At 40.0% G+C, this 24,602-nt stretch overlaps 4 protein-coding genes and 1 long non-coding RNA gene across 5 annotated transcripts; 2 read left to right on the forward strand and 3 right to left on the reverse strand.

Moving 5' to 3' along the window:
• Positions 1-1,021: 1,021 nt before the first annotated feature.
• LOC145700508 (protein-glutamine gamma-glutamyltransferase E-like) lies at positions 1,022-2,274 on the reverse strand. Its single transcript, XM_081777790.1, has 4 exons — positions 1,535-2,274; positions 1,356-1,492; positions 1,208-1,313; positions 1,022-1,167 (listed from the first exon to the last, which is right to left on the reverse strand). Exons 1-4 carry the CDS (start codon positions 1,643-1,645, stop codon positions 1,129-1,131), a joined length of 393 nt encoding a protein of 130 aa, XP_081633916.1. The 5' UTR covers positions 1,646-2,274; the 3' UTR covers positions 1,022-1,128.
• Positions 2,275-4,013: 1,739 nt separating this feature from the next.
• LOC145700500 (protein-glutamine gamma-glutamyltransferase E-like) lies at positions 4,014-7,494 on the reverse strand. The gene is made up of 4 exons (XM_081777777.1): positions 7,372-7,494; positions 6,069-6,490; positions 4,993-6,026; positions 4,014-4,946 (listed from the first exon to the last, which is right to left on the reverse strand). Exons 1-4 carry the CDS (start codon positions 7,412-7,414, stop codon positions 4,637-4,639), a joined length of 1,809 nt encoding a protein of 602 aa, XP_081633903.1. The 5' UTR covers positions 7,415-7,494; the 3' UTR covers positions 4,014-4,636.
• Positions 6,637-7,408, forward strand: LOC145700517 (uncharacterized). Its single transcript, XR_014134216.1, has 2 exons — positions 6,637-6,893; positions 7,203-7,408. It is a non-coding gene; the product is annotated as an uncharacterized LOC145700517 (long non-coding RNA).
• Positions 7,495-14,068: 6,574 nt separating the features above from the next.
• LOC145711262 (synaptogyrin-1-like) lies at positions 14,069-15,151 on the forward strand. The gene is made up of 6 exons (XM_081788985.1): positions 14,069-14,158; positions 14,201-14,325; positions 14,367-14,505; positions 14,652-14,771; positions 14,921-15,014; positions 15,062-15,151. Exons 1-6 carry the CDS (start codon positions 14,073-14,075, stop codon positions 15,149-15,151), a joined length of 654 nt encoding a protein of 217 aa, XP_081645111.1. The 5' UTR covers positions 14,069-14,072.
• Positions 15,152-15,318: 167 nt separating this feature from the next.
• On the reverse strand, positions 15,319-17,030 carry LOC145711841 (uncharacterized). Its single transcript, XM_081789531.1, has 6 exons — positions 16,888-17,030; positions 16,031-16,202; positions 15,724-15,984; positions 15,605-15,673; positions 15,502-15,560; positions 15,319-15,414 (listed from the first exon to the last, which is right to left on the reverse strand). Exons 1-6 carry the CDS (start codon positions 17,028-17,030, stop codon positions 15,378-15,380), a joined length of 741 nt encoding a protein of 246 aa, XP_081645657.1. The 3' UTR covers positions 15,319-15,377.
• Positions 17,031-24,602: the final 7,572 nt, after the last annotated feature.

Genomic DNA, 24,602 nt, shown 5'->3' on the forward strand with positions numbered 1-24,602 from the left:
CGTTCCGTGATTTTTAAATTTAAGGGCTTGACGGCCCTTCGGGCCGTCTCAGCCCCGTTCCGTGATTTTTAAATTTAAGGGCTTGACGGCCCTTCGGGCCGTCTCAGCCCCGTTCCGTGATTTTTAAATTTAAGGGCTTGACGGCCCTTCGGGCCGTCTCAGCCCCGTTCCGTGATTTTTAAATTTAAGGGGCTTGACGGCCCTTCGGGCCGTCTCAGCCCCGTTCCGTGATTTTTAAATTTAAGGGGCTTGACGGCCCTTCGGGCCGTCTCAGCCCCGTTCCGTGATTTTTAAATTTAAGGGGCTTGACGGCCCTTCGGGCCGTCTCAGCCCCGTTCCGTGATTTTTAAATTTAAGGGGCTTGACAAAGGCTGGGAAGTCTGAGTTGATCAATCTCAGTTTCGTCCCTAACCCCGCCCACCTCCGTCCGATGTTAAAATTCATATTCTTCACGTTTTTAGATTTGTTATGGTTTTTATTGATAATTTTTTCTTTTCAATTTTATCTCTCAATTGTTGAATTCTTTTTGGGCTCGACTTAGGCTTTTTCTTTAGTCAAGACCCTTCACATACAGTTTTTAATGACCTTTAGACAGCTTTTTAAAGAAAATGAAAATTTTCGAATTTTTTCGGGAAAAAAATTTCTTAAACGAAAATTTGAATTTCACGGAGCTGCACTCACTGGGGTTGTCAAATGCCCTGAATTTGATGATCCCAAAATTAAAATTGAAAAAAAATGAAAATTCAGACTCCGGAGCCAAAAAAACCGAAAAAAATGAGAAAAAATCGATTTTTCGGGGGCTACACCCTTAAAATTTTGAAAAATTATATTTTTTTGGGGAAGCTTTGGACCAACCCTAATCGGTGGTGGGGTTAGAAAAATCGATTTCTGAAGGGTTAATTATGGCCAATTTTTTATGTGGCAGCCCTACCCATGGGATCGAACTGCCAAAATCTTATTTGAGAAATTTACGTTAGACATTTTACACTGCCATTATCGAATAAGAATTCACAAGAAAAATATCCGCCTTGGAATCATTTATTTACAAATCTGGCAAAAATTCAGTGTCTGAGCGAGCATATAAAAGAATCGTTAGTTGAGCTTGAAGCGCAGGCAGGTTGAGAAGGTTTATTCTAGGACTTCGAAGGTGGCATCGGTTTTGATATCCTGAAAATAATGATCGCCTTGTAATTTGAAAATGCCTTACTTGGATTTCTCTGCTGTCGATATCGATGAGAACCGTGTATTTCCCGGATTTTTCGGGGATGAAATCGAAGTTCATCTGGTAGGTCGTCTTTGGTTCAAGAGTTTGTCTAGAAAAAATGTTTGAAAAATGCCTTTTTGGAAAAACATACTCTGTGAAATTTCTATCAGTAAAGAGACCATTAGCTTCGACTGTCAAAGAAGCGTTTTGAAGAGGATAATCCAGAGGATTTTCGATCGTGATTACGCAGCTGCAAGCATCTTTTACGTACGCTTTTCTTCGATTGAACTAAATTTTTTGTCAGACAGAAATCTGGCACATGATACTCACCGTTATCGACACCATAGGAGGAACACTGAGCGAAAAGTCTTGTCTGGCCGTGTGCGTCTCGATCTCGCCTGTTGATGGATTCTTGACCTTGATCATTGCAACTGCTCTCATATGTAGGGTAAACGCACAAAAAAATCAACTTTTTCCCTCGAAAGAGAATTGACCTGAAACTTGGCATGGTAATAGATCATGCCAAACTACTTTTAAAAATTTTTTTTTCAAAAAAATTTTTCAAGGTTTTCAACCTTTTTAAGCCTGGCAAAAGGCTAACTTCTGAGTGGATCATGGTAGAAGGCTCTTGAATAGCTAGATCGACGCGGACTGAGCTCCTGATCATTTTCATAAAAAAAAATTTAGTGACAATATCTCCGATGACTCAGAAATCGCCGAAGAGTGTTACGTAACCTTGTTATGTAACACTAATTAAGACATTTAATTGCTGGAGGACCAAAGAAATACATCTCACTACTTTTCAGCCCAAAAAAATAATGACAATATTTCATCCCTTTTTCCGGAGGACCTAATGGAGGACTTTTTGAAGAAAAACAAGCCATTGCTGGAAAAATTTTTTTTTTTTTTAAGTTTTTAAAATTTAGTTTTAGATATAAATTAACGTTTAAAATATTGAAAGCATCCCGTCACCCTCATAAAAACAAATTTCTTAAAAAAAACTTTCCCAAGAATAAACACCATAATAGAAAAACCAGTAGGGGGAATATGGTAAAAAATAGAAACGGGTGAGGGCGGGGTTGGGGACAGAACTAAGACTGATCATCTTAGTCTTGTTTTCTAATCCCGGCCTTTGTCAAGCCCATTTTTAATTAAAAGCCAGGGACGGGGCTGAGACGGCCCTTCGGGCCGTCAAGCCCATTTTTAATTAAAAGCCAGGGACGGGGCTGAGACGGCCCTTCGGGCCGTCAAGCCCATTTTTAATTAAAAGCCAGGGACGGGGCTGAGACGGCCCTTCGGGCCGTCAAGCCCATTTTTAATTAAAAGCCAGGGACGGGGCTGAGACGGCCCTTCGGGCCGTCAAGCCCATTTTTAATTAAAAGCCAGGGACGGGGCTGAGACGGCCCTTCGGGCCGTCAAGCCCATTTTTAATTAAAAGCCAGGGACGGGGCTGAGACGGCCCTTCGGGCCGTCAAGCCCATTTTTAATTAAAAGCCAGGGACGGGGCTGAGACGGCCCTTCGGGCCGTCAAGCCCATTTTTAATTAAAAGCCAGGGACGGGGCTGAGACGGCCCTTCGGGCCGTCAAGCCCATTTTTAATTAAAAGCCAGGGACGGGGCTGAGACGGCCCTTCGGGCCGTCAAGCCCATTTTTAATTAAAAGCCAGGGACGGGGCTGAGACGGCCCTTCGGGCCGTCAAGCCCATTTTTAATTAAAAGCCAGGGACGGGGCTGAGACGGCCCTTCGGGCCGTCAAGCCCATTTTTAATTAAAAGCCAGGGACGGGGCTGAGACGGCCCTTCGGGCCGTCAAGCCCATTTTTAATTAAAAGCCAGGGACGGGGCTGAGACGGCCCTTCGGGCCGTCAAGCCCATTTTTAATTAAAAGCCAGGGACGGGGCTGAGACGGCCCTTCGGGCCGTCAAGCCCATTTTTAATTAAAAGCCAGGGACGGGGCTGAGACGGCCCTTCGGGCCGTCAAGCCCATTTTTAATTAAAAGCCAGGGACGGGGCTGAGACGGCCCTTCGGGCCGTCAAGCCCATTTTTAATTAAAAGCCAGGGACGGGGCTGAGACGGCCCTTCGGGCCGTCAAGCCCATTTTTAATTAAAAGCCAGGGACGGGGCTGAGACGGCCCTTCGGGCCGTCAAGCCCATTTTTAATTAAAAGCCAGGGACGGGGCTGAGACGGCCCTTCGGGCCGTCAAGCCCATTTTTAATTAAAAGCCAGGGACGGGGCTGAGACGGCCCTTCGGGCCGTCAAGCCCATTTTTAATTAAAAGCCAGGGACGGGGCTGAGACGGCCCTTCGGGCCGTCAAGCCCATTTTTAATTAAAAGCCAGGGACGGGGCTGAGACGGCCCTTCGGGCCGTCAAGCCCATTTTTAATTAAAAGCCAGGGACGGGGCTGAGACGGCCCTTCGGGCCGTCAAGCCCATTTTTAATTAAAAGCCAGGGACGGGGCTGAGACGGCCCTTCGGGCCGTCAAGCCCATTTTTAATTAAAAGCCAGGGACGGGGCTGAGACGGCCCTTCGGGCCGTCAAGCCCATTTTTAATTAAAAGCCAGGGACGGGGCTGAGACGGCCCTTCGGGCCGTCAAGCCCATTTTTAATTAAAAGCCAGGGACGGGGCTGAGACGGCCCTTCGGGCCGTCAAGCCCATTTTTAATTAAAAGCCAGGGACGGGGCTGAGACGGCCCTTCGGGCCGTCAAGCCCATTTTTAATTAAAAGCCAGGGACGGGGCTGAGACGGCCCTTCGGGCCGTCAAGCCCATTTTTAATTAAAAAAAAAAATAATAAAAATTTTGAATTTTGATTTCTTCCATCATCTTGATGTTTTCAATCCGACAAAGTCCTCCAAGAGTCCTCCGTGTGATCACATGATATTTATCTCTTAATTTTAGAAAAAATTAAGGATTTAATTTACTTTAATTCAAAAATCTTCATTCTTCCAGCAAATTGCTGGTCTTCCAGCAATGAGCTAGAGGTCCTCCAGCTGATTCCTGATCGATCAGAAGTATGGTCACTAAATTTTTTTGTCTCAAAATGATCAGAATTTCAAGGCGCGTCGAACGAGACCTCCCACGGCTTTGTAACCCAATCCACTCGAAAAATAGATTTTTTGAGCTCTTTAGAGGGCGCTAGAATGGTGTCAGGTGGTTTTTTCAAAAAATTTTTTTCGGAAATATTAGTTTTTCATGTTGGGCAATCACGTCACCAAAAATTAAGTTTCTACGACCCCTAGAAAAAAAGCTGATTTTTTGTGCGTTTACCCTACTCATATGACTCTGGCCATCGCGAGCCAGGCGGCCTTCGTACTCTTTCTTTGGAAAAACAACTGAAGAATTGAGCTGATCGCGGAGGAACTTCTGCTCCAAAGCACGCTGAGCAATCACAGTATTCACTCCGCCTCTGATATTTGGTTCAATGAGATATGCTTATAAGCAAAACTGATTTTTTGTTGAACCAAAACTGTAGTAGGTAGAATAGAGAGTTAATTCAGGCTCCTCGACAAATTCGATGACATTGCTATCAGCAGAAGTGACCAAAAGCTTGATTTCAAGATCGTCACCGATTGAAAATTCTCTCGTAATGATTTCCAATTTCAAAGTCGAACGACTCTTATTCAAAAGTTCTCGTTGAATAATCGAGTAGTTCTTCATCATGTGATCTGTCATGTCTCGACTGTAATTTCCGCCAAAAGTGACTGCGCGCTCGAAGGACTCTCGTTCTTCTTCTGATCCTTCCCTTCAAAAAAAAAGCTCAAAAACCGCCCCTTAGTTTTTTTACTAACCTGAATTTGTATTGATCAGTCAAATCCTTTCTTGCGAAATTATCTCTTCCTTCCGCTTTCGTCGAAATATTGAAGCCAACTGCGTTTGTTCTTCTTTCAGTCAGTTCAATAATTTCGCCAAATTTATTCGTCATCCAAGTACATCTATCCGCATTGACCTCGCCAAAGAGGAACTTCGTGTCATAATTCACAAACGCTTGTCCTTCTCTCACAGCCTTTACTGGCGCAGGGCCACACTGACTGACACCGTTTGATTCTTCTTGCGGCGTTGCGTCTACTGCTTGCCAGCCGTCGTAGCCCATGCTTTTCGGGATGTCTGGTCGCTGAAGCCAGCACTCGTTCCAGACGTGAAAGTTCCAGACGGAGTCAGAGCTCCACTTCAAATCCTTGCCGGATTCATCGATGAAGACATCAATCGTCATCGTGTCATCCCCATCGTGGGCAGAAGCAAAATTGGTAACAGACCTTGCTGGAATCCCAACTGCTCTAAGAAGAGTCGTCAAAAGTCCAGAGAAGACCCAGCACTGTCCATATTTAACCGGTCTGTATCCATTCTCGACGTATTGCTTGCAAATGTTGACCGATCCATTCCAAGCCGTTGGTGCTTTTCCACCATCGTACTCGCCCGACCAGTTGCCTTGAAGAACACCATCAAAGTTGCATGAATTAGCATTTGAGCTCAGCAATCGCACGATTTTGATCAGGTCTCTAAGCCAACTTCCACCAGACGCCTTTGCTGTTCGATGATCATTCGCAAGAAGATAGCAAACAAGATCAAGAACTGGCTCTTGAAATTGCCCGTAGATCCATTTCTTAGGACCGAAATTGTGAACACTCCCTCTCCAGATTGCGCCGACGTCGTTAAAGACATATTCATCCAGGAATTCGTCGCTGTTGTTGAATAGACCGACCCGGGGCTTGTCAAAGTGGCATCCGTCCAGTTCAGACATGGGATTAGCGATGATATAAATATTTGGCTGGGAAGAAGAAGAAATGCTGATGGAGTCGTCCACTAGAAGGCTTCTCAATGATAACTAAAAATGATGAAAACCAATGATTTTAAAACCTAGCCAAACCTTGACGGAGTACTTTCCAATAGCTGCTGTCGGAGGAACATTGACTTCGACCTCAATCGTTTCATCCTTCACTTCAAGCGTTCCTGTCCAGCCGAGTTTATCCAATTTTCCATCTTCCTTGCAATCGACAATGGCCATTGTGCCGTATTGAATAGCTGGAGCTTTGCCAGTTGAAAACTCGAGCCTGAGCGTATCTCCAGCCGAGTTGAACTCACGCGTGAACGTAACCTTGAGTTTTATCACTCCAGCGCGCCGCACGATCAGGTTTTTCTGCTCGTACATGTCTGTTCGGTGCTCTTTTCGATTTTCATCGACCAACCAGTCGACTGGATCCTGGAATTCACCTTCCTCGATTCCATCTGTTTCAGTTCCTCCAAGCTCGTTGTTGAATGGCTTCGCTATCTTCAGTTCCAAAGGCTTTGCTAAAAGCAAAACATGAAAACAGAACAGCTGATTATGGGCCCTCATAAAAGGAGGGCAATTAAGGTTTGCAGCTTGTAAGAGCCAAGTTATACAGGCTCCTAATCCCAGTTTTGGCTGAAATCTTTATAGCTGCTAAATCCTTTTGTCAGCAAAGAGAAAATAATTCCCAATTTTTAAAAAATTCAGGCTTGAAAAAGAAAAAAAAATGTCAAGAATTCAAGCAATAACAGACAGAATCGATTTTGAAAGCAGATTTCCGAAGAGACAGCTTCCTCTACTCACGAAAACCGACTCGTACTCGAGCACTTTCGATCTTTGCCCTTTGGTTTCACGACCAGAGACTCCTAATTGGAAGCAAGTCCAAATTCAAATCGAAAACACGCCACTTATTCAATCAAAACCGTAAGTAACAACCTCTGAGGGCATAAGTTATGCCAGCTTTGCTTAGTTAGGGTTAGGGTTAGGGCAAAATCTCGGATCCCTGTCTGAAGTCATCCATCAATTTCTGGCCTCCAGACAATTTGACGGTGATAAATAAACTGCGAAGTTTAATGATTTCTAAAAACCATTCATAAAAAAATGATGATGTATTTTTTTGCTTGGCAAGCTCAAGGGGTCGTTGAACCGTTTTTTCGATGATTGTTCGGAATTAAAAAAATCTTAATAAATCAAATGCCGCGGTAAATGAAATAATTAATTATACTGCTTCAGGGTAAAATTCACAATAGACATGCGGAGCGTTTGCGCTATCATTATTCTGGCCTCTACTTTGTATTCTCTCTATTATCTACTGTCGCTGGTGAATGGAGAGTCTCTCAACACGCATTGGTAAAGGAAGAAAATTATTTTCTTCTGACGTTTTACAAGAAAATTGACTTACAAGGCTTTTTCTTTTGAAATAAACCACAGAAACACTTCGACATGGTTGATATTTCTCTGCGTAAAAACGACTCTTGGTATTTCGTTAATCTAGAACAGCTCCGACCGCGACAACTCCTGAAGGGGTCTTCACTTTATGACCGAGTGATTGAACTCTGATGATAAAAGCGCCCTGGGGCACACAGGCCTCAGACTCATACGTAAGCAAGCAGCTAGAAATTCTTTGGTATTTGGAAGCTAGACAAAAGCGCTTTTGAATTTCAGAGGCTCACTTTCCGGCAGGTTAGACCAGGAGAAATGAAATGGCTGGGATCAGTATTGGCTTTTATTCAAATTTTATCATCCGCGTTAAATTAAATATTTTCCCAGCAAAGTCAAATGTGAAATTTTCGACTCTCATATTTAAAAAAAATATAGGTAAAAAATACACCGGTAAAGACATTTTAGAAAATATTTTTCTATTCAATAATTTATTGATTATTCATCTTCGTATTCTGTCCGCAAAAACTTATTCGGTCATCATAAAACGCTCATTTCAAAAAATAATGACATCAAAATTCTGAGACAATGAATCGTCTCGATGATTGATTATTTACTGGCCTAATTTTATGATTTTTCAGGACTCAGATTCTGATGAATGAGTTCAAAAATGTTTACGTTTTATTTTACCTGGTCTAATTTTAGGCAGATTGAGCTGAATGTCAGTTTGAGTGCACAAGCTATCTCTGTCTGAAGCAGGCTCAACCTGACCTTTCGAGCAAAGTTTATTTTTTGAACAGCTCGAACCCATTTTTTTATCCTTCTTTGTTGCGATTATTCTGAGTTCAAGATCTTGTTTGTTTTGAAAGACTGAGAAATTGAGAGCTGCCTGATACGAGGAGCAGTGCCGGGATCGTTAGGCTACGTAAGAGGATTGTATTACGATTATGCTGATTTTTAACTGTAAAAAATGCCGCTCAACGCCATTAAAATGAAATAGGCCAGCACTTTTACCATTTTTAGAAGCATTTTCTGTAAAAGGATAGAAAGTAACTAACGAAGAAAAGTAAATATATCAAAGCACATGTAAGATGTAACATGTAACATGTTCGATTGTAAAATAATTAAAGAAATAAAAATTCATTTTCTCGTCGACTGAACATAACATGACCACTTGTATTTCGACAAAGCTTCAAATTCAATTTTGAGATGAGCTCCTCAAGAGAGAACTTCTTTTACGGGTTTTCAATAGCTCTGATATTTTGTTGTATCGGAGGATTGGTATCTTAATTTGTTTTTTTTGAAAAGATAAATAAGGATAATTTTGAGATGAAAGAAACATCGGAAGATGTTTTTGCGAATTTTACATTAGCGAAATTTGTCGATGTCATTGCAGATGGAAAAGGTAACGGCCAAAAACCATCACTTCAATCAACGAATTAAGTTATCAGAGCTTTGATTGGGGAAGCTGAGCATTTCACCGGTGCCAAATTGTTTTGCGAAGCCAACAACGCCCAACTTCCTCATGAAAAACTTGACATTCTGAACAATAAAAGCCATAGTTATTGGATCGAGGTGGAGGTTGAAAATGAACTCCACGACCCGCAGCTTTTGGAGGCTTTGGAACATTTCAAGAAAATTTCGGCGCACAGCAACGCTGCTGTTTCTATCATAATGGAATTTTCTTCGCAGTTAGCGCTTCCAGAAAAAAGACGCTCGACTTGCATCTACCTCCACCACATGGAACTTCAAGACTCAATCTTTGGTGACTTTGATCGAAGGATCGATGATCACCAGGTAAACTAGACACCATAAAAATCGGAAAATGAAATTATTTATTAGTTTGTTTGCAAAACCGATGTTTTCGACGATAAAAATCGAGTAAAAATCATCAACGACTACAAAGTAAACTGTGATCTTCTTCAAATCAATGCGACTTTCTTGGATCAGTACCGACTATGGGACTTTTCTCAAAGGGATGAGACTTGGGTGATTGTTAACAAAAAGCTATCAGGAGAGTTTCACAACGACAGTATCATCTCTGTCATCTCTAGACAAATCGGATATGAGATAGAAGAAGATCTCGTAAATAAAACTGGCTTTCCTTGGTGCGAAGGCCAGCCAGACCAACCTCAAGGTATCTTTTGGGCTTATGATCAGTTTGTCGTTGTGGACAACGCTTCAAAATTTAATCGGTTAACCTGCCATTTCGAATAATATTTATTTTGCAAAATAATATTTAGGAAATTTCTCTGCCTTCCAGACTGATGCAGTCGATTATCCCGCATTCAGCTCTTCGCAAAAATAAAGCTACACCATCATACTGCTCCTTTAATTTCGACAAATACAGTCTTAATATTTTCACGCGTTATATATTTCAGCCTTCAATGAAGCCCCTCATATTGTTGCCGTTATCAATATGTCGAATATATAGAACGCTAGTTTGGCGAACTCGCCATGGAAAATGTATTGACATGTCTTTTTTTCAACTCGAGTAAATAAAGCATGTCTTCATTTTTCAGTTACATTTTTGAGAAAGAAGTTCTTCGATTAAATCAAATAAAAATGGGTCTTTCTTCGACAAGCATCATCTATGGTTTTTTAATATCGATCATTTTTTGCTGTAGCGCTGGATTGGTATCTTTTACTGCTTATCAACACTTAATTGCGAAGAACCAAGAACTGAGAGAAACTGAGGATATGTTTGCCAATTTTTCAATAACGAAAAAATTTCAAGTATCGATTTCTGGCAAAGGTAACTTTATTAATTTATTCGAAAAACTTATTTTTTGAAGAAATAAGCGCTTTAATTGGAGAGGCTGAAACTTACGATGAAGCGAAACTCTTCTGCGAATCAAAAAATGCTCACATTCCGACTGAAAAACTTGAATTTCCGAACAACACAAGCCATGATTATTGGATCGAAGTTGATGATAAAAATGAAGTTCGTGATCCTCAGCTCTTGGAGGCAATGGAATTATTTGAAAAAGTTTCGTCGCATGAAAATGTTACTGTTTCGCTCATGACTAACAAGAATTGTCTTTTTGTGATTGACAATATTCAGCCATTAATATGGAAAAACTTTGACCAAGAAAAACTCAATCACCAGGTACATAATAAGCCATAGATCAACTGTTCTAATAAGCGTTCTTTTGCTCAGTATATTTGCGAAAAGGACGTTTTTGACGATCAGAATCGAGTAAAGATCATCAACGACTACAAAGTCGACTGTAAGCTCTTACAACTTAATTCAACATTCCTGGAGGAACATCAGCTTTGGGACTATCAGTTCGAAAACAAGACTTGGATAACAGAAAATAGAAAACTTTACATATCTCCTGTTCTTTCCGCTCCTTTTTCGAAACAAATTGGATATGAGTTTGATAAAAATCTCCACAATTTAACTGGATTTCCTTGGTGCCCCGGTCAACCTGCTCAGCCGCAGGGAATCTTATGGTCAACCTTTGAATTTCTCGTTGTCGATGGAACCTCACATGCTAAGTGGTAAACAAAAATAGCAATGAACTTCATATAACAAATTTTAGGCCATTCCTGTGCATCCCAAACTAAAATGGATCGACTCTACTGTTTAAACCTTTGACTGAGAATCATTCATTTCTATTTTAATATTGACAACAGTAAGATAAGCCAATACCCCCGATAATCATTACTCTTCTTATCAATATTATGTTTATAATATGTAAGATTTGTAATATTTCTTGTTCACTAAGCATGATAAACGAACATGAAGACAACATAAGCAGTTTCATGTGGATTCTTCGTTGAGTAAGCATTTCGAAATGAGAGCATCTCGAGAGAGCATTGTTTATGGCTTTTGCATTTCGTTCATTTTTTGTTGCAGCATTGGATTGATGTCTTTCACTGCTTATGAAAAGATAACAGCGGCGAGTTCTAAGATGAAAGAACTCGCAGAGGATATTTTTTCCACTTTTCCAATTTCAACAACCGTCCGTGTCATCGTTTCGGGGAAAGGTACCGTCGCCAGTGAGCTAAGAAACTACTATAATCTTAAGAAACGAGAGCTCTTATTGGAGAAACAATGCATATAAAAGAGGCAAAAGTGTTTTGCGAAGAAAACAATGCACACTTTCCGCATGAAATTGTTGAATTTCCAAACAATATAAGGCATGATTACTGGATTGAGGTTGCTGATGAAAATTTGGTCAAAGATTCAAGACTATTAGAAGCATTAAAACGGCTCAAGGAGATTTCAATGCATGATAACGCGACAGTTTCAATTAGTGTTGCGCAGTGGTATGAGTCAAAAGATGATACTTGTATCTATCTTGAGGAAAATATCAATTCCAAATATTCTAGTTTTGATATTAGACGAAACGATCATCAGGTATATTACAGGTAATTTGCAAAGATCGTTTAATTTTTATTCCAAAAGTATGTCTGTAAAAATGATGTATTCGACGATGAAAATCGAGTGAAAATCGTCAACGATTATAAGGTGAATTGCGAGCAGTTGAAAATCAACTCGACTTTCTTCGAAGAATTCCATCTCTGGAATTATCTTTATGAGAACAAAACATGGATAGTGGACAACAGAAAACTCCTCGGAGAATTTCACAATAACGGTATTATTTCGGTTCGATCGAGACAGATTGGTTACCAGTTCGAAGAAGATCTCCCCAATAAATCTGGTTTTCCTTGGTGCCAAGGACAACCGGACACGCCGCAGGGAATAATGTGGTCCGATGGTGAATTCATTGTTGTTCATGGAAGCTCAAAAGCTGATCGGTATGAAACATGAATTTTCTAAGTTAAGATTTTATTCAGAAAATTTCTTTGCATTCGTGACTGAAGGAAGAGTCTTCTTATTCCTCGTGATAACTGTTAATAAAGCACTGATCCTTACCATTTTCATACTTGAATCAAGGTTCTTGATTTCTTCGTTACGTCAAAGTTTCTTCTTGTACAAGGTTGCATAAGAAAACATTTTCATCGATGGATTTTATGAACAACGCTTCTAAACATTTTGATTGTTCATGTTGTTAACATGTACAGTGTACATCGTACACCTTTCGATATGTTTGGCATTCTTCAACTTCTTTTTACATTTCCAAATCACTTGGCATTTAGGTTTTGCCGAGCAGAGAATGATTTTAAAAAATAATCTCACCTCGTTCATTTTTCTTTTTACAATCACCGCGTCCCTGTAAGAGTTTTATCCAAACTGAGCCTAAATCTTTCTAGCGTCTTTGTGATTTTACAATTCATTCTTCCAGAAAAACTATCAATTTACGACGGTGAAGACCCATTCGCATTTTTCTTTCGACCGTAAGATTTATCACCAAGAAAATGACGATGAGACAGAATTTTTTCAGTAATAGTCGCAAGTTGACACAAAGACGGATTAAGAAGATTGAAGAGGATCTCAAAATTTATATTGATGGAAAAGGAAAGTTATAGAAAAGAAGTTGCTTATGGCGGAATAAAATATCTCTCTAGTGGTTCAAGGAAGGCATCACCAGGAAAAAGTTCAGTACAATGAAGCCAAAGCAATTTGCGAGGCAGAAAATGCCACACTTCCATACTCGCCCTTCAGAGTTATCGAAAGTGATCATTCCTACGGATCGATTTTCTGGGTCCACGAAAACGAAGAGTCAAGAGCAGCATCTGAAGATAATAACAGGAAAAATCTGAGCGTCGAGTATGTAGGAGGAGGAGTAACCAAATGCGCAATTTTACGTAAGTTTTCCACTGAAAAAGTTGTCTATAAATCATTAAATCAGGTTCGGACCTGGCGAATCCTAATGTTCCTGATGCATTTATCTGTGCAGACGAAATTTACGACGAGCTTGGGCGGATAATAATTCAGAAAAATCTAACGATTGGATGCCCGATTTTAAAACTGACATTTTCTTTTCTTCGTGAACAGAAAATTGACAATGGATATTATGGAGAACATGTCATAATTCGAAACCTCTCTAACAAAAAAACTCCTATTACATCGTATGAAAGGGTCATCATTCTTTCTTTTACAGCTTTTTAGAATTATGAGTGGGTTCACAAGAGCGGATTATTCTAAAAAAGAAACTGGGATAAAATGGTGCAGGTAAATTATTTGAAATTTTCTTACAACAAACTTCTTTCTTACCGTGTTTAGCGGACAACCAGTTGAGCTCACTCCGGGCAGAAGAATGAGAGAGCTCGACCATCAAATAATAGGCGGCTATTCTTATTCTACGTGAGGTCTTTTATAATTATCATTCATAAATAATATTTAAAGGGCCGCGACTTTATGCTTACCGAAAAATTACCAGAGCCTGAACAGTTCTTTTACTGAGCTAGAATGAAATAAAATTTGATGAACTTCAAGATATAAACCTTTTCCCCTTCTTGTTTTTCTTTTAATAACTGAAAGTGGCAAACCTCGATGACGCTGATTTCCCTAATCCATAGGGGCACGTTTCACTTTTAGACTGGCGACCGAAATTAAGGGTACATGCTTCAATATAAAATCGACAGGCGTTTATCACTTGAGGGTGCACTGAAGCTGCATCATGTCAAACAGCAAACCTTTTGGCGTGCGGAGTGTGCCCGAATCGATTTCCATCTTTAAATAAATATTGCTTCACACTTACTTTTTTCAGATAAGTTTTTTTTTATTTTTGCTAAAGAGAAAGATTGAAGGATGAACTCACAAGTAAGTTTATAGCTTTTCCGTGCTTGAATTACAGTTTCTTGCAGTATATGCCCGAAGGTGCGTATGGAGGAGGACTAGGAGGCGATGCTTTTGACCCTTTTGCTTATATTCACAAACCAAGAACTTGGGTCAGGTAGGCCTCCAAAAAACCCCTGGAAAAATACAGGCTTTTCAGAGCACTATGTGTTGGCATATCCTTATTTCTCACAATCAGCTCATCAAAAACTATCCACGAAGAAGGATGTGCCTTTGGACCAACAAGCAGTCTTTGCTCCGCAATGAAATTCTTCTCTGTCTTCGGTTCGTTATTTTATTGAGATTTTTAAGAAAGTGAATTTAAGCACTGCTGCTTTCTATTTTGCTAATTGTGCTCGACGTTTTCTTCAATAAAATAACTTCTGTATCAAAGAGGAAAAAGGCTATTCTTGCTGAAGGAGGGCTGACTGGTGGATTGGTGTTTTCTTTCTTTATGACTTTCTTGTAAGACTCTTGAAAGACCATAATGTCATTTTGCATTAAAAATTTTTGTATATTTAACTTGATAAATAAGCGATAACAAACTATCAATTTTAGGATTGATATTGTCGACTACGTCATGACGTCCTTTTAATTCAACTCTATTTCAGTATATGCGCGATCCGATGGGCTGCCATGGACGAAAACCCGCCAAATACATCAGCAGTGAACTCATCTTTATTCCTCCTTTTCCTCGCCGTTGCCGCCTGGGGATCATCTGGCTTTTTCGTGTAAGTCTTTAGTTGACCAGCGATTCATTTCTATAGCCAATAGTAGCAGCTCTTGAAAAGTCAATGCTGCTACTTGCTTGCTGCAAGTTTAATATTTTGAAAGCTTAATCATCTTTTCGCCGAAGATCGATTTGGTGACAGGTTTTTAGCTACGAGAATTACAAAGAAGGTGTTCAAATTAATTTTGCCAATGGCTACATTGATCCAGATCAGGGAATTCCAAATCAATTCACGCCAAACCAGGTAGATCGAACCCGTCTCTGGCAAAAGGTCAATGCTACCCATTTCAGGATGGAACTGATGGAATTCTAGACGGGCCAGAGGACAGCTATCAAACGCAACAGAATCAGCAGGAACAGTATCTAAGACTAGATGAATAGAAGATTTTGGTTCGCTATATATACTTATTCTCCATCATATCATCAATAAATTTATACTATTCTACGACTATTGAGTCTGCTGTGGCCAAGAAATCAATAGAAACTATGCACATGTATAGGTCAAAGATAAGAAATATGGCAGTATCTTGCTTTTATTCGATCCGAGAGGCACAAGTCTTGTACAGTCATTATAGAAAATAGTCTGGTCGACGGTAATACTAGTTGGCTAGTTGAACTGGCTTTCTTGGTTGTTGAATGTTGCACTAGAAAAGGGAAATTTTGGTCATTTATTATTTATTCAAAATCCGCACTAAGAGAAATTTTTGAACATTCATTCTAAGAAAACTTACACTGGAGGTCTTGAAAATGTGTCTGGCATATCCCAAGGTCGAATCGCATCTTCATAAGGCTTAAATATGATGTTACTCATCAATTATTTGACGACATCCTTACTCGATAGGCAGTAGAGTTGGTGTACGGATTCTGGAATGCTTCGGGATAAGATGAGCTTGGTGGCCAAGACTAAGGAAAAATTGTTAGTCTTCGTTGTTTTCAATAATTTTCGATCTCACTTGTGGAACTGGCTGCGCCCAAGATGGCGTAATCTGCGCTGGCTGAGGATGAGCTGTCTCGACATTTGACTTATTTGGGAGCGGGTCATCTGGCTGTTCGGTTTTGACTTCGTCAGTGGGAGTTACAGTGTTGCTCGCTGGAGTGGCCCCTTGGGACGCTTCTCCGTTGATCCCTGCCAAAGAGTTGGATACTTGAGATGGGGAAAGCGCTTCGGTTTTGACATTTTCGGCCTTTTCGGATTTCACGCTGTTTTCTCCGTTCTGATAAATTGAAATCAATTCCTTCTTTCAAGAAAAAAAAACTGACCTGTTCGTCGCCAGAAAGATCGGGATCGGACTTGTCATCGTGCTCCATGCTTCCGTCCTTGTTAGTTTTGCATTGTTGCTCCCTTTTGTACTTCATTCTTCTGTTCTGGAACCAGACTTTTACTTGTCTTTCTGTCAGATCAAGCATTGAGGCTATTTCGATTCTCCTCGGCCTAAAGATGCGTTTTACTGATTTGTAGAAGGATTTTTATCAAGTTAAAAATCTTTGAATCCGGGAGCGCTGATAAAGACCTCAGATAATAGCTTGTAATGATCGATAAGGGATCACTTCCTGCAGCTGGACCACTAGAAGTACCAAAGATCACATGGATCATATAAAAGAAAAATGATTTTTCTGGCAATCACTTTTCCGTTTTAAGTTATAACTTATAACTAAGATGTCAATGGATAAAATGAAACAAGAATCAACAAGATTTTTGGTTTAATAATCAAAAAGCAGATTATCAACCCTGAGATGTTATTTATTGACCTCATGTACTGTCTCAGAGTACTGACTCCTGCTCCAAGCCTCCTTCTCTTTATAAATAAAAGGATTAAACCACAGACTTCCGGAAATTCCGGACCGGAATAAACGTGTCTAGATCAATCAAGCGCTAATATCTCCCTTCTGGAGTGATTAAGGTGGGTTCATTTCAGCGCAAGACGTGAAGGCATTACTCGTGATTACTTGTGAATGAGTTTTTAATCACAACGGGTCATTTTTTGCGATTTGAAGGTCCTAGCCACCTCAAACGAGCTCGCCTAATTGAGCTCACTTTGATTTATTATCATTCTAGCGCCGCACTATTCACCATTAGAGGCGATTATTACGCAACCAAAACTCCCAAATAAACTTACCTGCAAAGATATTTGTTGAAGTGAAACTCTTTTTCGAGCTCTATCAGTTGCGTATTCGTGTAAGCAGTTCGCAGTCGTCTCGATCCTGGTGCCTTCGTTCCTAAAAGAATAGTTGAAAAAAAGCGATAAATTGATGATTTCATGTTTGGAGCTAGATTTTCTTTGAAACAAGCATTGATTTTTAGTTCCAACAAAGGCGGAACAATAATTTTATGGAATAAACCTACCAGTAGATGGCCATTTTTCTTATAAAAAACAGCCTTAAAAATTGTGAGCACAAAATATTTCGATTACAAAATGGCTGCTTATAGCTGACCACTATTAACTACAAAAAAGTGATTTTCAATTTTAATGTTATTTATGATTTATCATATTTCAATAAAAAAAATTGAAAGTACAGTATTTCTCGTAAGGCTTATATTGAATGAAAAAATAAAAGTGTTGTTTTTTTTTTATTTCTCAGTTTGCGCTACTGAAGCAATCCACTTGACATCTTGACCCATGATTCTCGGTTAGGTACGGTTGTGGCACTCAAGGGTGCGCCGGGCTCAGGCCGCTTTTTATCTCTGCTAACGAGCTTCTCCCTAAGTGTATCGGCATTCCATGGGCGCGGATGTGGCGGCTAAAATTACAGCTTTCAAGCGAAGATTTCGCATTTTCGCTAGAACGGCGGCAACAGAGCACCGCCTGGCCTCGCTCCTCATTCAATTGCAGCCGCGCTCGTTGGCGACGGGATGGAAAAACTCGTTACCACAAGTGGATAATCGACAGGCAGCCCTGGCCCCGGCTCGATCTTTCTGAACCTATACCAGCGCCTAAGTGCCAGTTAGCAATGTAGGCCAACGGAGAAAATGAGGAGGACGCTTCAAAAAGAAAGAAAAAAAGCTCTTTTGACATTTGCCCTTCAAGAATCTAAAAAGTCCCGAGCGAGAAGCCGCTTGCGGCTTCGAGTAAAGAAAATATTGAGCCGCGCAAAGCGCGGCTTTTCGTTAATTCTTTGCTCGAAGCCGCAAGCGGCTTCTCGGTTTTCTAGAGCCTTTTTTGACAAGTAAACTCGACGGAAAAAAGTTAACTTTCAAAAAGAATTTGATTGAAAAATTTCTTAGAAATTTTTTTCTTTGCTTTCGAATATTAGAAATCGTCGTTTTTTTCTTTCGGTGGTCGTGACCGCACTGTCGGGGGAAAATTAGTTTCTGGATTTGGTGGTGGCGGTGGGACAGAGTGTCGCACGCCTCGCCGGCACCAACATCTCTTTAGTCTATTAATATTTAATTTTACGCATTTTTGTCAAGCGCATTCAGGCGAAGATACTACAGAACAAAAAAACTCGTGTTTAAATTAACCTTGACGCGAGATTTGGTGTTCTGAGCTCTCTCTCTCGCCGTTCCGCTCTTTTCGAAAATGATGTTTTAGTAATTAGAACAGGTGCATTCGGGCACAGAGGCAGAGAGGCACAAATGTTTGGAAATATTTGGCCAGCTCTGCGGCGGAACTTTGATGAATTCAGCTTTTTTCGACTGAGAATTATTTTTAGACAAAGTTAAAAAAAAGTCAAACAGGTATAGAAATTTAATGAGTGTTTTATTTCAATATTTTTTTGATAAGAAAACTTGCCCAGGGTATTTGGATAGTAGACCATACAACTCAAATTTTTGTTTTCATTTTGTAAATCGTTATTTGTCAGAAAATCAGCAAATACATCTCTACAATGTTAAGCATATAAGGCAAAATCATTTTATTTTTCGATAAAATCATCCCTTAGATGCGTCTTTTATTCACGAAAATAGCGCCATCTTGCATAAAATTACTGTTCCGCTTTCATTGATTACCAAAGTCGATAGTATCGAGAGAAGTAAGGAACTGTCTATACCGTAAAATTCAAGCCCTAAATTGATTCCCAGAAAAAAATTTGATGAATTCAGCTCTTCTTCAATTGAGAATTATTTAAGACAAAGTCAAAAAGCATCAAAACTACGAAATATATTGAAGATATTTTATTTCAAACGAATTTCTTGGAAAAAGGGAGGCTCAAGTGTATAACAAACTCTTTTGCTTCATTTTTGAAGCTTTTTTCTGAAATTGGATTCATCGACTAGCTTGAGTTAATTCATTTTGTGTTTTAGTGAAAGAACTCCTCAAAGGCGTCTTTTATTTGCAAAAATAGCGCCATCTTGCATAAAATTATTGTTCTGCCTCTATTGGTTACCAGAATCGATATAAAAGGCAATAAGAGTGTCGTTAACCATAAAATTGAAGCCCTAAAGTGATTCCCAGAAAAAATTGTTTCTTTTTACAAACTTAGAACCTTAAAAATTCCAATAATTTGTGACTCTAGGGCTCTGAATCGATGTATAATTGGTTGGAACACTGATAATCACCTGCTGACTGGGGAATACTAGAGTTAGATCATTACACGTAGCAAACGAGAGTTTAATTTTCTCTTCAATTATTACCGAGCTCCAACGGTCAAGTAATTTCTATAAAGAGGCCATTTGCCGATTATGACACAAATTTCGCTCGTTAGAAACTTAACGAACTCCTGATGAAGCACAACTATCCAAACTCATCACAAGAACTCATTAGACTCCGCTCTCACGATTCTGCTGATATCAAAGAAGAGAATTACGCTTCCTTCTTTTCGAGGTGGATTTTTAATGGTCTTGCTTTTAATGAGAACCCCCGTGGATGAGCTCTTAATTCCTTCCCAGTTCAACTTAGCGCATCTGTCCCTCATTAGGTAGGAGTGCGATACAGCTCAGAGGGTATTTAACGTGGGAAAGTGATGTAAAGTTTGGTTGATTTCTTCCGAGATTTTGAACGCTAATGAGAGCGCTAATTGCACTATCCACGAGTGAGAGTGGCAGAGCTGATTATGTTAATCACATTACGTTGCGCTAATTAGTTCAATGCTTGTTTCCGGCACTGGATAATTAAAGAATGCTTCGAGGATCAGAAGATAAGCAAATCTTTTGTCTAAAAATATCCAACTTACTTGGTTTTTGGTCCCCAACTTTCTTCGGATCGCTCCACGGAGATAGCCCGTTATATAAATCTGGGGCTCCTGGAATCACAAAATTAATGTTTTATCGACTCATTTGTCATTTACCGGCATGAGTTTGCCCGTATGCATTTCCGAAAGGAGTGTTGAATGGCATGCCAGGGTAGGAGCCAGCAGAATGGGCGGCGTAGTTGTAGTAGTTGGAGAGGTGGGGCGAGATCTCAGAGGAAAGGGAGGAATAGTCGCCGGTTGTGGGGCCCAAAGATGAGTATGGGAAGCTCTTGAAGATAAATTTTGATTTTTCAGAAATCATATGTAAATTATTTTTGAGAAAAATGAATAATTATTTGCTCAGCAACAGTTGACTTTAATATAATAGGTTGTTTAATATCGAACCAATTCTGAATTTATTTTTCTACTAGATATGATTTCAATCTACCTTGCTATCATAATTGCCCGCTGCGGATCCATATGGCGGCCAAAAAGAACTCATTCCTGTAGAAGGAACGAGTGAAGAACTTGCTTGAGAATGTTGAGGCATTCCAGTCGTCGGTAAATTCAACGAGAGGCCACCAGTTGCTTCTGAAGAGGTTGGGAAGGATAGATTTGATTGAGGACTTTCAAGAAGAGGTTCGATTTTTCCAGGAGTGGGAATGACTGGCTGAGGAAGCTGAGAAGGTTGAGAGCTGGAGACGGATTGAGTGTAGTCGAAAGGATTGTGCGCGACGGGTAGACGCGGTTCGGAGGACATTCCGACCAAGTCTTCGGTCATCAGAGCGTTTTGGAGAATCCTTAAAAACAAAGTCAAACGTTGGCGCTATCGTTTATCTTCAAAACTCGCAAGAGCGTAAGTTACACTCGTGCTACCATGCCCGTCATATATACAAATGTGCATACGCGGGTCGCCAAGGTCGCCCAGGTCGTAAACAAATCAGATACCGCGCCTGACCCGGCCGCTAAACAAAATTTCCAGCAAAAAAAAACTTTCTTTCATATTTTGAAACTGAAGTGCTTGCTTTTGAAAAGTGGAAATTCCGCCGCCAGTGGAAGCGGCACACGAGCGGATATGCGCGCTTTTAATTGGAACTTGTGAGCACGCGGATGCGCGAAGATGGCGCTAAAGGAAGCTATGAATGGCCAATCAAATTTATTAGATAATAGTTAGAGTACTTTATATTAAATTTTGAAATTTCGTCATTGGGTAACTATTATTGCTATTGCTTCTTGGCTTTAAATTATTAACTCAATCTATAGCAAATTTATAAATTCCAAAAAGACATTATAAATAACAAAACTATGGTGCATTTCAAGACCGCGCTAAAACTGATGAGGCATTTTTAAATAAATAAAATATGAAATTATTGATTTACTTTAAGCATCTACTAAGAAAAATAGGAGCGGAAGTCAATTATGAGTAAAGAAGGTCTAATCGCTCTTTGGGGATGCCAGGTTCAGTCCAAAGGAGGTAAATGAGTTTTTAATTTTCAAAGCGCTCGTGCCCGCGAATACTTCAAGACTCATTAGGAAGGAACATGCTGACCCCGCTCGTAACATCTTTCAAAAAACGAAGCGTCTATTTAGAATGACAAGTAGAATTTTTAAGTTTATTTACCGAGCATTTTTCTTCCTTGATTTCACCTTCGATTTTTCTCTAAGAGTTTTAAAGACTATTAATTTCTCTATTTAAAATTTTGTTATAACTTCCGATAAGTTTTTTTCGATCTCTAGCTGTGGCGTTTTTTGCACGAGAGGGTTGATTATTTCCCTATCGAGCTCTCCAGATCGGCGCCGGGGGATTTTTTGGTGGTGAGGGACCCAGACTTTTTATGAATAAATTCACGGTGGTGGCGGCGGTGGAGGCCCTGTTGTGTTCGATTAATTTGATAATCACATGGGCCTGGCCCAGCGCGAAATTCAGATTTTCCGCCAAGTCGGAAGACCCTTTGAAAGACGCCTTCGTGAGATTCTAGCGTTTTATTATTCTTGACTGCCACCTATCATGTATTCTTTCTTTTGATATCTTCCAGAGAAAGGGATGATAATGAGCCTATGCTAACTTTACCTGTCAATAGTTTCTTCGACCTTTCAGTAGGTCGACTGTAGATTTTCAATTGTAGAATCTCTCACTTTCGAGTCAAAAACGTAAATTATCGATGGTATGTTTTTGTTTATTATTGTCAGGAATTCGGTCAATGCTAAAACGATGCAACAACAAGCAAGTTCCTGATTTCCATATTTTCGTTGCGGTATATTTTCTAGAATGCAGGTGGAGTACCAGCGCTGTGAGCTCCCGCTAGCCGGCGCTGTCCTTATTTTTTTTTCCTGCTTTTTCCGCGGTTGATTTTTGTTGAGCACCACTGGAATGCGGCGGTCCAAGGCAGCGGGGCGCTAATTAATCGAGAAAGACGAGCGATAATTAGCGCAGGGAATTTCATGCTCGACCAGAAGGTGAGATAAACCTTCCGGTTTCGGAACATTCTAGCGCGACTATGGTAATTTAAGCGGTTTCAAACTCTAATCATTTTCGTCTTTCAATTCTTTCGTTTGATTAAAATTTCAGTTTCCGCGTCTCTTGATTTTGATTGACGAAAATGTCGAAATTTGGCTTTGAGACAATTCACAATTGATCAGCGCGGCACTGGCTCTGGCCAGTATCGGGTACCCTTAACCTAAACAGTCTAAATCAAACATTTAATTACCGCTATTCTACCTCGATTATTCAACAAACTCCTCACGCGCTGACCGGGTGCCTAGCTGATACTTATGTATCTACCTTGACACAGATATGTCCACCTGAAGCCTAATTAGAGACTACTTTATTTCGAAAAAGAAAAAAACAGCGTTGCAAAATGGCGAGAGGTTACGACAGAGTCTTCAGCTTCGCGCCTCAAATGGGCAAATACCAAATCATGGTTTATATAATTGGTTATTTATCGTCTGTTTTTATTTATGGACCATTTTTATCCGCCGGAGTCTATTTCCAGGTAAAAAATATTTTCTTATTAGAGTTGATCGAGTCTTTAGTACACGCCGAAATTTAGATGCAAGACATTTTTTGATGATGGCAGTTCTAGTAAAGTCAGTTTTAATGATTCCCGATCGATAGAGCTTCTATCGAAGGTAGCGATACCTTCAAATACTCATTGTAAAATTCAAAGGAAAGGCGGAAATCCATTTTTTTTTTCTTGAAAAAAAGGAGTTTGAACAAGTTTTTATGCCTTCAAAAGCCACGAAAAACTAGAAACATGTGCGAACGACTCACTAAAAATCGACTCTGATTGCTTTGCCATTAATTCAACGAGTGAAGAAGCATGTACGGATTACGTGTTCGACTTGGAGCTGATCTATGATACGATTTCAATAGAAAATGACCTGGTCTGCAATCGAAGTTGGATAAATAAGTTTCTCACGACTTTGACAATGATTGGTTTGGTAATTGGGCCGACTCTTTCTGGTAAGCACAACTTTTAAAAATGAGCCTAATGACGATTTCAGGTATGGTTTCTGATAAGATTGGTCGATCATTGTGCATCATCCTTTTTTCATTCATCACGTTCGGCTTTGCTCTTACCTGCGGTTGTTTGGGCACATATCACTGGGGTGTCTTCGCAGTCTTTCGAACTTTATCAGTTATTGGCTCGGCTGGAGTTGGTGTCACATATTTCGTTTTGGTCATGGAAACGGTCGGCCCAAAGTTCCGACCGATATTGGGACTGCTCTTTATTTCTACAACGATTGGACTCGGAACGATTATGCTTACTTTCGTGATGATGTATTTGAAGAACTGGGAATATGCGCAGTTTTTCATGGCTTTTTCGGCGATTGTCGTTGGTTTTGCGACAAGAGTATGCAGCGAGACTCCGAGGTACTTAGAGATTTTTTATGATCAAGTAATAGAAAGTGTTTTTGAATATAACTACCCTTCAAAGTGATGAGTTCTTTGTACCAACTTGAGATCCTGGAATGTTATATTCACTACTAACCTGATTAACCCGATAACGCGAGTTTGAAATTATACGATAACGAGAGCGGGAGCACTTAGTGCACCCGGGCCATCTAGAACAATTTTAAGCAGAAAGAGAACAAAACTGCCTGTTTTCTCGGTCTGTAAGACGGCGTTTTCGCCGGAATTTTGAAAAATGCTCGGTCTAGAACTCTTGAGAACTCTATTTTGTGGGTAAAAAGGCGAAAAGAACGCCCGCTCTGTTGATGAATGTTATGTAACATTGAGTTCTCGAGACGATTTTCCAAAATTTTTCCCTTTTTCTTATAAAAAAGGGATTAAATAAAAAGTATGAAAATTTCTTAAAGTCAAACTAAGTGAAGAATAGGTATTAGAATCTAAGTTTTTTTGAATTTTTGGATTATCTTCAAAATTGAAGAAGATCACAATGCAACAACTAGCTCTGGGAGCACTTAGTGCTCCCGCTCTCGTTATCGGGTTAATAAAAATCTATATGCAAAAGAATTTGTTATATATTATAGTTTTTTCAAAATATTTCTAGATGGTTATACTCAGTGAAGAAAAATGAGCAAGCGCGAGAAGCTATTCAAAGAATGGCAAGATGGGATGGATACAGAATCTCGACAGATCAATTTGAGACTTTTGAAAAAAATATGGCAAGTTCATCATCTTCTCTTCTCTTGGTAAACCTCCTTTAGGAAGAGGATGATAAACAGGCCGCGAAAGAAATGGAACAGAACAAGAAGTCGATCA

This window comes from Oikopleura dioica, chromosome 1, assembly GCF_907165135.1.
Source record: "Oikopleura dioica chromosome 1, OKI2018_I68_1.0, whole genome shotgun sequence".
NCBI lineage: Eukaryota > Metazoa > Chordata > Appendicularia > Copelata > Oikopleuridae > Oikopleura > Oikopleura dioica.